The following is a 12,027-nucleotide window of genomic DNA, read 5'->3' on the forward strand; positions in this document are numbered from 1 at the left end:
CTCCGTTCAGAAGCGAAGGAGGGTGGCGGGGAGGGGGCGCGGGCGTGCGCAGGAGGCGCACCTCCTTCTCCTCCTCCTCCGTTCCAAGCCTCCCTTCCTTTCTCCCTCCTTCCTTCCTCCTCCTCCTCTGCCTCCCAGCCCAGGCCCAAGCGGAGGAGGAGGAAGAGGTGCCTGCCTGGCTTGGTGCTCCCTGCGCGCGTGCGCGCGCCAAGGCAGCAGGCACTGGCAGGCAGCCACCTACCGCCTCCTCCGCCTGGCGCACCTCCGCGCTGGGCACTTCCTTGGGCCCGGGAGGCGGAGGCAGAGGCGGCTGGCTGCCTTCCTCCTGCCTTGGCGCGCGGGCGGGGGGAGAGCGCGCCAAGGCAGCCACCCACCTCCTCCTCCGCTTTTGCCTGGGCTGGGAGGCAGAGGAGGAGGAGGGAGGAAGGAGGAAGGAGGGAGGAAGGAAGGGAGGAGGAGGAGGGAGGAAGGGGGAGGGAAGAGGGAAGGGAGGAGGAGGAGGGAGGAAGGAAGGAAGGAGGAAGGAGAGAAGAAGGAAGGAGGAAAGGGGAGGAAGGAAGGAAGGAAGGAGAGAGGAAGGAAGTGAGGAGGAGGAGGGAGGAAGGAAGGAGGGAGGAAGGACAAGGAGGAAGAAGAGGAGGAGGAGGAAGAGGATAGTGATGATGAAATGAGCCAGCTTCTGAGGCACGGCCAATGTAAGTTGCTCTGATTTTTACAAACTCATGCACAGTGGAAAAAAACCAAAGTCCCTTGACCAAGTACACACTTCTGAGAAGTACAGCTGAATCCGAGGGCAAATCCACTTCTTGTTAAACCACCTTGACATATTCAGTATGAAACCCAAAGAGTTTGGTTATGGAATAAGCCTATGAAATATGCAAGAGGCCATGTTAAGTAAAGCCATGTTCAATGCCCAAACGTGCTGTTTGGAATGGGGGGAGGGGGGTGGCCAGAAAGGGAAAGTACATTTCTGTCATCTGTCTAGGAATAATGCCCAAATGTCCTCCATTTTGATCATGCCTAAGAAACACGTATTTATATTAACATTTTTTTAAAACCATCAATTTTTTTTGCATGTCCTCCATTTTTAAAAATGTGCCCTACATCTGAAAATTTTGTCCTACATTTGTCCCAGTTTAGAGGTCCAGACTTATGGCAACCCTATGCACACTCAACTGAAGAAAGCCCAAGTAGAAATGGGTGGGGACAGAGGTCAGATTTAGCCAACAGCTTTCATTTTTAGCAAACATAATGAATATTCAACTGCCAGGCAATAAGAAAAGCATGTTAAATCCAAACCGCATGTTCTAAAAAAGCATGTGTAACACCTGCACCACTTCAAAATGTGGTGGAAAGAGGAGGCCAGAAGAATCACTGGTTTGAATGTGCCTCCACAAATACAAGTTACCTTGGCAACACAGCTTCCAATCTTAAAATGTTACTCATGAGCAAGTGCCCCAAATGTGTATGTGTAGCAGAAAATAAAATAATCAATCCTTTAATCTCACTCCTGTTATTGATACAAGAAGTCTTTGTGATCAAGAGACAACTGGTATGATTTCTGGTTCAAATGGTACTTTTGCAATAATTTCAGGTGGGCAGCAAAGAAGCTTAACTGAGTACCTAGGGGGGCTGAACAGCTGTTTTGTGGGCTGCATGTAAGTCAAATACAAAATCACACTGAAATCATTTGCATGGAAAATACATCTTGTTAAATCCAAGGCTACCTTCCACACAAAAGACATGAACAACTGCAGACCAATGTGAATGGAAACAAAGAGCAATAAATAACAGGCACCAGCACATCCTGCCATCCCCTCCCTGAAGAAGAAATAAAGTGGTTTTGAGAGAATACTCTCAGACAGAGTTTGTTCCTTGCTAAACCCTTTATCAAAAGTGAAACAGCACTATGAACCCTGTAATCACTGTCTGATCAAGAGGCTCATACAAGAAGAGAGGCAGCTGCTGAAAGGATGCCTGTTCTCTATATAGGAAGAAACAGGGCAAACCACATTGCAAGCAATCCAAAACCAAAAATCACGTTTTTCTTCTTGGAAGACGCTGAATATAGAACAGCATACACCCTGTGCAACTGAATCTAAGGTTTAAAACAGGAGTGGAAATTCACTGGCCTGCCAGACATTTTAAACTCTTAATGTGAATAGTCCCTTCCCATAGGCCAAACTAGGAGAGTAGGGAGGAAGTGAATACAGTATTTGCATTTTTTGTTCTGAAGGGAAGAAGGTGTCAACATATTGAGGCACCCTGATGGGAAAAAAAAGGTCTATTCCTATGATGTTTTTCATATTTCAGGAGTTTATCATAAAAATGTAATTTGCACAAAAGACATTGTTTCCTGTGCAAAAAGAAAGTTGGATTTTAGGCATAGATCAAGGTTTTTATGCAAATGAAACTTTTGACAGAGTACTGAAAAATGAATAAATTACCAAACAATATTCCTGAACTCTTCTAAGTCATCTCAGAACACTTGTCCCACAGCAGAGAGAAATTTTGAAATTCTTTGTTCTCTTATAGACTATGAGTATGAGATAAGGAAAGATTGGCATCTCTACAAGTGATGCCCTCTGTGTGTTAAAGTCCCAAAACATCCTATTTCTGTGAAGGAGAGTGTGGACAAGTGTCTCAATTTCCTTTCCTTGTGTTTACATCTTACACAAGATAGCAGGACCTGCATAAAGCTAAAGGCAAACAACATTATCTTCTGTGGTTCCAGAAATAATATTTATTTCCACAATATTTATAGATAAGAAGAATCTAATGCAAGCCTCACTGCAACAATCCAAAATAAATATCTGAAGTGTGACAGCTAAGGCACACCCACATCACTATAGTTCCGTATGTATAAATTTCCAGACTACTGTCATGGTCATCTAGCTAGCTTTTACTTGGCTCTTGAGAATAATTGGTGCATGTTGACATTGCTTTCTCTAATAAATTTCACCACTTCAAGGTGTGGAATTTAATATCTGTAGTATGTTATTTTTAGACTGAGCTCCATTTATGTTCAACACTTTCCACAGAAACTTGGGGTCTGAATTCTGCTTTTTACAAAGCACCTCAATGCACTATACTCCCTTGTATTATAATACATGATTCTATACATGATTAATGTCAATCATTTTATGGTGCCAAATGGATGTAAAAAGGGTTTTATGCTGACAAGACAATATTGGTTTGTTTCAACTAACCATAGTTAAGCTAAACCACAGAGTTTCATGGGCCATGCTGCCTTCCATCTGGTCTTTCCTACTAGACAGCAAATCGACTGTATGCAAGTGCTCCTGTCTCATTAAAAACCCACAAATAAAACTAAAAAGTATAGCACCATATAGCACCTATGTGCCCAACTTCACTCACAGAAAACTGCTTTTGCTGACCTCAAAACTGGGAGGACATTATCCAATTTTCCCTTGTAACCAAATGATCAGATGGGCTATTCAAGATTCCACTGTTTCCTCACCAAATTTTTGTCAGTTGAGAGGTGTCCTGACCCCACAGCAATCCCTATCTCTTAGAGGGCAAAGAGAGGGAATTTAAACCCCCTAAGTACATTAAAAGGTGTAGAGAAAACCTGTGTGCTTATATTTATGTGTGTTTCTGTGCACATGCCTCAGCATCTTTCTTCTGTCATCCCAAACTGGATACAGCCCTCGTGGCTAAAAAGACTGTATCCGTCCAAGAAGGAAAAAAAAGAAGATCAACATGTGATTAGGTATTCAACTTATCAATGAAAATATACCTTCTACCAACAATATTCTGTACTTCAACTCTGTGTTGCAATTTTGTCACATAAGAAGGTGAGGTCAAGACATATTTCTGCCTGGGGTGGCAGGAAAGATGGTGCACCTTCCCATTTGACATAGTTAACCCAGTTGGACTGTCTATGGAATGGTATTTCAACACCAGTGATGGACTGGGTACAACCACAACACATGAGACAAACAGCTTGTCTGCTATATGCCTATATTTTACCTTCTGATGATAATGTGAGGGAGGTGAGAATGCCTGGCAAGAAATCACTGCTGCCCAATATATTTGTCTCAAATTGCTTAAGGACACAGGTAGCCTTCAATATCATATGCTTTCAATAACTTGGTTTGGCATGAATCATAATCTATACTCAGAATAAAAGTTAAGAGCAGTGAAGTTTTAAGTCGATGAGCCTCTTGCAAAGACTATTTTCCCGATATGGTGAATACAGCCTGACAGCTACTTACTCAAATGAAGCTTCATTAGTTGAAGTATCAAATGCATATACTCAAAGGCTATGACTTCTACAAGCCAAAGCACAATAGGAGGGCAGAAGAGATTGCTCTGTGGACACATATGGCAGGGGAATGTTTATAAAATTGCCCTTTTAAGAACCTACATGCTGCTGCTGCAGCATCTTGTTGCCATTCCAGTAAAATCTGGGGGGGGGGGGGGGGGGGAGCCAAAACAGAGATGGAAAATCTGTTAGAGAAACGACATGCTTTGACAACTGTCTCCTGCGGGAAGAGAACTGATGCACTACTGACGTCATACAGTAAGACACAGAGAAAGGTGCTACTCTCCAGCTCCATTTCGGCTTTCTTTTCTCCTGCGATAAGGCTCTGTGAGACATCTTTCACATTTCACTGCCAATATGGCATCACTCCAAGGCCTAGGGAAGGGAGGTTCCAGTCCAGATGGTACTTTACTGAGCACTTCCTCAAACATGAATTATATCTCTCACATTTAATGAAGAATCTCTCCTCATTTTTCTAAATTGTTTTGAACAGAAGTATTGCAGGTATATACTGTACCTTTGTAATCGCTGTGAAGACCTTTTCAAGAATAGCATTAGGCTGAGCTTTTTGGGGTCCATTGGCCTGAACCTTTAGGCCTAAGGCACAAGGCTTGGCTATAAACCTACAGCATAAAAGAGAGAAACATAGAGAGAAAGTTAAGATGTAAGTGGACAGACATTCAAAAGAACTCATCTTGATTGATTCATACAGCAAAGAAGCAGGATTTCCCTTTACATCCAAAACAATCCCACTGTCAGAATTGTTGAGAGGATAAAGCAAATGAGATATCTGCAGAAGCTAATTGTATGTTATAATAAGAAGTACAATGAGTGACTGTCCACTACTGGTGCTGTAAATTGCTCCACAGACCCTCATGCTTTTAGCTTAAAATTTCAAGAGAATATTAGCCTCTACTGCTGTGATTTGAACAGAAACATTTACAACTAGAGAGGAATTAGATGACATGTCTGACAGAAAGCAAGCCACACAAATGATGCAGTTAAAGAAAAGGGGAATATAATAACCAATGAGTGCTTAAACACATTTTACATAGAACTTCCATAGAGACCAGAGTGAGACAGACAGTAAAATAGAGGTCAGTGGGTGGATGAGATGGAGAAGAGAAAGTCACAAGAGGTTTCTCTCACCAGTTTGCTAAATATACAGTACAAGCAGAAAAGAATTTCAGCTTTAGTAAAGAATGGTAGAATACACATACCACATGACAAATAAATACTCATGTAAACAAGATTGTATCAGGGCATTCTTCCTGCACATTTGCCTCCCCATCAGCAGTGTCTTGGTTGATGGGATATTCTCTTTCTTTTTTTCCCCTCTTGTTACCACTAAATTATTTTGTTTCCTCTCCACTAATAGAAGCAAAACATGGATGGATTCAATCTGAATAGCAAAGATGATGCTGCACATGCTCCATTCATTTCATATATCGGAGTAAACTAGGCCAGGGAAATAAATTTTCATCTCCTGCTTTGGCTCCCCAGCTGCAGAGTCTCTTAAGAGAGTTGATAGGCAAGACTCCAATGGTGCCCTTAAGAGCTCCATGATGAGCAGACATTGATCACAAGCTCTTCACATTCAACAGCTGAGTCTACAAATTAGGATAAGCTTCAGTCTGTGTGCTGCTGCTAAAGAGAAGAGAGTGCTGTCAGGGTCGGGTGAGTTGACACAATTTTCAGGGGTTGGAATTGGTGGCCCTCCAGATGTTTTTGGAGTGAAACTCCTCTCATCCCTCACCACTGACTATGCTGGCTAAGGCTGACAGATGTTGAAGTTCAACAACAATATTGGAGGGCTCACCTTGGTTATCTGAAACAAACGTATATTGAGCCAAACCCTGGAGGTGGGTGGAAAAGGGAGGACAGAGGCAATGTGGGCATCATAAAAATTATGATAACCTAGTGTATCTAAAAAATAGGATAAGAGCATAATCAGAATCTGCAAAATGTAGTAATAATAAGGGTTGGGGAGAAATGAGAGTTTCTGTGTACCACAGTGCTGAGGAACAAGTGGCCCTCCAAATGTTGCACTCTAACTGCCATCAACTCTAGCCAACACAGTCAATGGTGGGGCTGATGGGAGATGCAGATTAACCTCTGGAGGGCTACATGTTCCCCAATGCCAACTCAAAATGGAGTTCCCTAGCTGTTACACAGCTAGGGATTACATTCCACAAAGGAAGCGCGAATATAAATATATATCAAATCCATAAGTCCCTATGTTCAGCCCTAAGGAACAAAGGAAGTGCAGAAACCCACAGGGAATGTCTACTCTAATCTGTTAATCTATCCACTGTTAGGAAGCAAGGCTTGATATATGCACCAGTCCAAATTCCTAATCAAAATGATGAGAGAGAGAGGTTTTTGCTCTCATTTTTTTCTAGATTCCTGTCTTGAGCCAGTTCAAGCAGTCAGAATATTGATCCTCATCTACTATTAATATTTCAGCTGTTAAAATATTCATCTTGATACTCTTACAAACATTTCACTATGAAGGACACATGCACACATTCTCACCTTTTCCCCTTTATTATACAGTGAGAAAAACTGTTGTTGAAAGATATAAATTAAATGTAAAAGGCATCACCTCCTAGTTGCACAGATTGTTCCCATCAACACAGGAGTCCTGAAGTTAAATGTTAAAAAATCCTGATCCCAGATTAAACTGGGACCTTTCCATAACTATGAGCCATCTAATTTGAGATTTGGCATGATGATGGTGAATTGAGTTTGTACACACAAGCATATGAGTTGGACAATTGAGAAGCACGGTGAAGACAAGATGTCAAATATCCCAAGAAAAATTACAGTACTACCTTTTGAAATAATAATAAATCTTTTCTACAAACCTATTCCTATTTTTACTTCCTTTAAAAAAAAAATAATAAAAGCTGCAACTTCCATATCATGATAACTTCAGACACAGGGCAAGGTCCAAATTTATTTTGCCCTTGAATGTTTACAGATAACCTGAGACAGTGTTCCTTCCAAATTGCCTGTCTATGGTGACGCAACAGGATATCGTCACTGCAAAAGCAAGAGCTCACAGTTTGTAACACAGACTGTAGCATCTTATCTCTGTGAAGGATAATATATATTTCATGTCTGAAGTCTACCTCAGTACGTGACTTTGGAAGAGAGAGGTGAGGAGCCTGTGGCCTTTCAGATATTGTTAGATTTCCAACTCCCATAAGGCCCAGCCAACATGGCCAGTGGCCAGAAGTGATGCAAGGTGTTGTCCAGCTGCAGCATCTGGAGGGCCACAGGCCTCCCATCCTGACTATAAAAGCATTTTTTCCACTGGGGAAAGGCCAATAAAAGCCTAAAGCCAAGTCAAAATACCATGGAAACAAACAAGATATAGTGTTCTGCTTATGACAGTGATTGCCTGAGCAATATAAAATGCTTTAATTGTTTCTTAAAATACAATAACAGTACAATTTCCTACAGAACAAAGTGGTGGAGGAACAGAGGATATAAGGGGGAGACAAGTTGCAATTTTACTGGTATTTTGAAAAAGACACACTGTTCTTTTCCAACAGTTTCACAGCAGATTTCTTCACTGCCTACATTATGGTCTCTAAAGGACACACTACTGTTAGATATTTGTAGCCGGTAATACTCTGGACAAATCAGGCATTCAAACAACAACAACAACAACAACAATAATAGCTGTGATACTTGTCCGTAAAGAATTTAGAAAAATTACTGTAGGTCACCAAAACCCGCCCTCCTCATACAGCACATGAGCACATGGGGTGCTGTTCAGGTTGCCCAAAATAATTTACTTCTCCCAAGTTTTTAATAGTGATTTGAGTGTTGGACTAGGACTCTTAGAAGACCAGGGGTTGAACTCCTACTCTGCCATGGAAATGCCTGCAATGATTTTGGGCAAGTCACACTTTCTCAGCCTAGGAGCAAGGCTAAAACATACCATCCATTATGAAGCCAAGCCCTCCCTCCAGTCCATCTGCCTTGATCCAGGCCTCAGAGGTAGAGAGGAACTGCTGAACCTCTTACCCTTTCCCTCCACCATTCCCTTCTCCTTTTGTGTCATGTCTTTTTAGATTGTAAGCCCGAGGGCAGGGAAACGTCTAATTAAAAAGATTGTATGTACAGCGCTGTGTAAATTTACAGCGCTTCATAAATAAAGGTTAATAATAATAATAATCCTCTAAATAAATCCTGTCAAGAAGACCATGTGATAGGGAATTGACAAAATTTAAAGACACATAATAACAATAACAATAGCCTTTCCCATATCCCTACAGAAGCAGAGAAGAGCAGACTGAGGTCCTCAGCTACATAAGAGGTTACAGTGCAGGAAAGGGCAGAAGGTCTGGGCACAAATCTGACACTTCCAGCACCCACCATGGGCCCAGCAGTTCCAAAAATGTGGGGAGGAAATAGCAAAGTCTGGGGTTTTTTTTGGAATATTAATCCTGATTTTGGTTTGGGGTGGGGAATTTCATAGCGAAAGGACTGCACCCAGTGGCCTCTATGAATGGCAAATAACATTTTTCACCAATGTCCCCAAGTTGAAGGAGACATGAGGGAATGTTAAAAATAGCATTGGGGTTGCCTGTGTCTAATGGGCCACACTCTGACCAGCCCTGTTGTAGTGGATATTAGGCAAAAGATTTAACTACCTCATAGGATCATTTAAAAATAAAAGTGGATAAGAGTGTGTGTGCGATATTCACAATCCTGCACTTTTTGGAGGAATAGTGGCATAAAATACAGTCGGCCCTTCTTATACACGGATTTTTTATACACGGATTCAAGCATATATGGTTTGAAAATGTTCCAAAAAAGTATAAGTTTACCTTGATGTTCCATTTTTTATTAGGGACACTATTTTGCTATGTCATTATATTTAATGGGACTTGAGCATACACGGATTTTGTTATAGACGGGGGATCTTGGAACCAAACCCCAGCGTATAACAAGGGTCCACTGTATAACAAACAAAATTAGCATTAATTGTGAACCAGTGGCTGCAGCTGATGACCACTGCATCTGTGTAGTTACACTCCTTGCAACTGAACTACATCAAGTAGTACATAAAATTACCATATATACTTGACTATAAAACGAAACATTTATGCCCAAAAATTGACCTTAAAATCTGGAGTTGACTTATATATGAGTCAATACAGTCTCCATGTATCAATATCAACTGGAGGGCAGTTAACAACAACAAAAAGTAATACTGTTTAGAAAAGTCATAAAAAAGCATCCCCGATGCCCCACTCTCAGTGTTTCCACAGTGATTTCTGAAAGTGCTGCAGAAGCAGGAGTGTGTGTGTGTGTGGGGGTGATGATTCCCTTCTCAATCTGATGTTAAAACCTTTGCTCTCTTCCTCCTCCACATCTCTCTGACCACCAAACACCCTATTTCTCTCCACTTTCTTCACTTCCCCATCCGATTTTAATCTTCTCTCCTTCTCCTCGGATTTCCCCAGACTATCAAATACCCCATTTCCATCCACTTCCCAATCCAATGTTAAAACTTGTCTTCTCCTCCTCCTCTGGATTTCCTCTGATTATCAAACAACCCCATTTCCCACCACTTCCTTCCTTCTCAATCTGCGGTTAAAACCTTCTCCTCCCCTAAGTTCTACCCCTGACTTATCCATGGGTCATATAAAAATCCATGATTTTGGTCTTAAAATCTTCACTCGACTTATACATGAGGTCAACTTGTACATGAATATATATGGTACCTCATTCCAGACAGTCAACCAGAGTAGACCTATACTGACGACTATAGGAGTGACTGTAGCTGAACACTATCAGTTGTCAGCTACATCACCTATGGATTCCAGTTTGCCAAACCCAGATCTGAAACAGGGAATAAATGCAGCCTCGTGGTCTGATGCTCAAAGCAGTGATTAGCTAGGTAGCCAAAATGTGCCACTTCTTTTGAAATCTACCTCCCTACATTTTCTATGGCAGGGGAGAGGGCTTTAGGAGTCTCTATTATTCATTCATCCTCCTCATAGTTTTTTCTGCCAGTCGCCCCCAGTACCAAAATCCAAGCATGCACAATTATCTCTATAACCCTTTCTGTTAAGCTTTAGAGTTTTAGAAGTCCACTAATATATTCAGTGTCCTACAAAAGAGGACATGTTAGCACTGTTTGATTAGAGGACCTTATCATTTAATTTATCCTCTCAGTATCCATATATACAGTCACCCCTCCTTTTTCACGGACTTAGAATCCACGTCCCTTGCCCATTTGTGGGCAGCAAATGGGGGGGACAAAATGGGGTGCCCACTGCCATTCAAGCCAATGGAACTTGAATATTGGAGATTTTTTGTTTTCGTGGGGGGTCTGGAATGGATCCTCCATGAAAACAACTGTACTATTTTGTTAGCTCACATTCTTCTGTTAAGGTAAAATGCCACATCTTAAAATAGTAGTGCATATGAGTTAGACAAAGAGTTTCAGAACAGAAAATATAGATATATAGCAAACTCAGAACTAAGTACTTCACAGCCAGCTGGTTAACATCTGATGCAGCATCTAAAAATAATTAGCTCTTGAAATCTAAGCTTTCCAAAACAATGGAGGTGGAAAGGAAACATTTGCACATTTATAGTGGTTTGTATGTCATATTTCTAATATACTTAAAACATGATATAAATCATGTTGTAGTATGTATTCTGAACAGTTACCCTTTAGCTCTTCTTCAGTAAACGACACAATGCTTTTCGTACAGATGTTCTGCAACTAAGAGCCCCACAATTCCTATGCAAATAGCACCAGCACTGGTTCCATTTTTGCATCTTCTCTGCCCCCCCCCCCCCCCATTGCTTAACATAATATTTTGTTAGCTGCCTTCAAGTTACCCTTAGCTCATGGCAACTCTGTGAATGAGATGGCTCCAAGCCCCCCTATCCACTACCTCTCTGCTTATGTCTTTCTACCTTCCCCAGCATCATTTGTTTTTTTTTCTAATTGGTCATGCTTTCTCATGATGTGGCTGAAGTATGACACCCTCAATTTAAGCATCTTGACTTCCTGGGAGAGTTCAGACTTGGTTTGTTCAAGGATGCATTTGGATGTCCACAGTATCTCCAGCACTCTTCTCCAGCACCACATCTCAAATGAATTAATTTTCTTACTATCTGCTTCCTCCACTGTCCTAGATTCAGGCAATTATCATACCCTCCCCTCACAATAATGATGAGCCTGACAGATGTGACAAGTACTTCCAAATGTTAAACAAGTGGAAGGAAAATGTTCTCATCATAGATGAAGGCAATAAAACTCTTACAGTAAAATGGATATATAGAAAACTCCAGCTCTATGACTCAGTTTACATGTGGAAATTGATACATAATGACTGGTTAACATACAACCATGTAAGGCTTGTCCAAGTGGCATGTTGTTTGTACAACATGCCATTCCATCTACTTTCATTGCACACATGCAGCACACATGCAAAGGAAGAGAATGGGGGATGGATTAGAGTCAATCAATTTCAAACATTACGCATCAATAGGCAGGCACGAGTTGAGACTATGGTAAGGTAACCACTTAAATAAAAGACAAGAGAAAGTGTGGTGGAAATATTCCTTGTTGAAATAAAAAACTATAGAAAGATGGAGTCACGTTTGTCAGCCAGAGAGATGGTTTTTGAAATAAAGGCTTGGAGTTTAGAAAAACTAGAGCAAAGGAATAATGAGTGCATCTTGACCTGGATGGAAGCTGG

The 12,027-nt window shown here is 41.3% G+C and overlaps 1 protein-coding gene across 2 annotated transcripts in view; it reads right to left on the reverse strand.

Annotated features, from left to right (window-relative positions):
- The window catches only part of LOC149313797 (ceramide synthase 6-like), a 137,031-nt gene that overhangs the window by 99,109 nt on the left and 25,895 nt on the right, over positions 1-12,027 (reverse strand). For both annotated transcript variants that reach the window (XM_089519814.1, XM_089519813.1), the window contains exon 2: positions 4,806-4,911. In XM_089519814.1, coding sequence (XP_089375940.1) covers positions 4,806-4,911 — 106 coding nt within the window. The remainder of the gene's footprint in view (positions 1-4,805; positions 4,912-12,027) is intronic.

Source organism: Sceloporus occidentalis, unplaced genomic scaffold (genome assembly GCF_023333645.1).
Source record: "Sceloporus occidentalis isolate IW3139 unplaced genomic scaffold, rSceOcc1.0.p SCAF_4, whole genome shotgun sequence".
NCBI classification, from domain to species: Eukaryota; Metazoa; Chordata; class Lepidosauria; order Squamata; family Phrynosomatidae; genus Sceloporus; species Sceloporus occidentalis.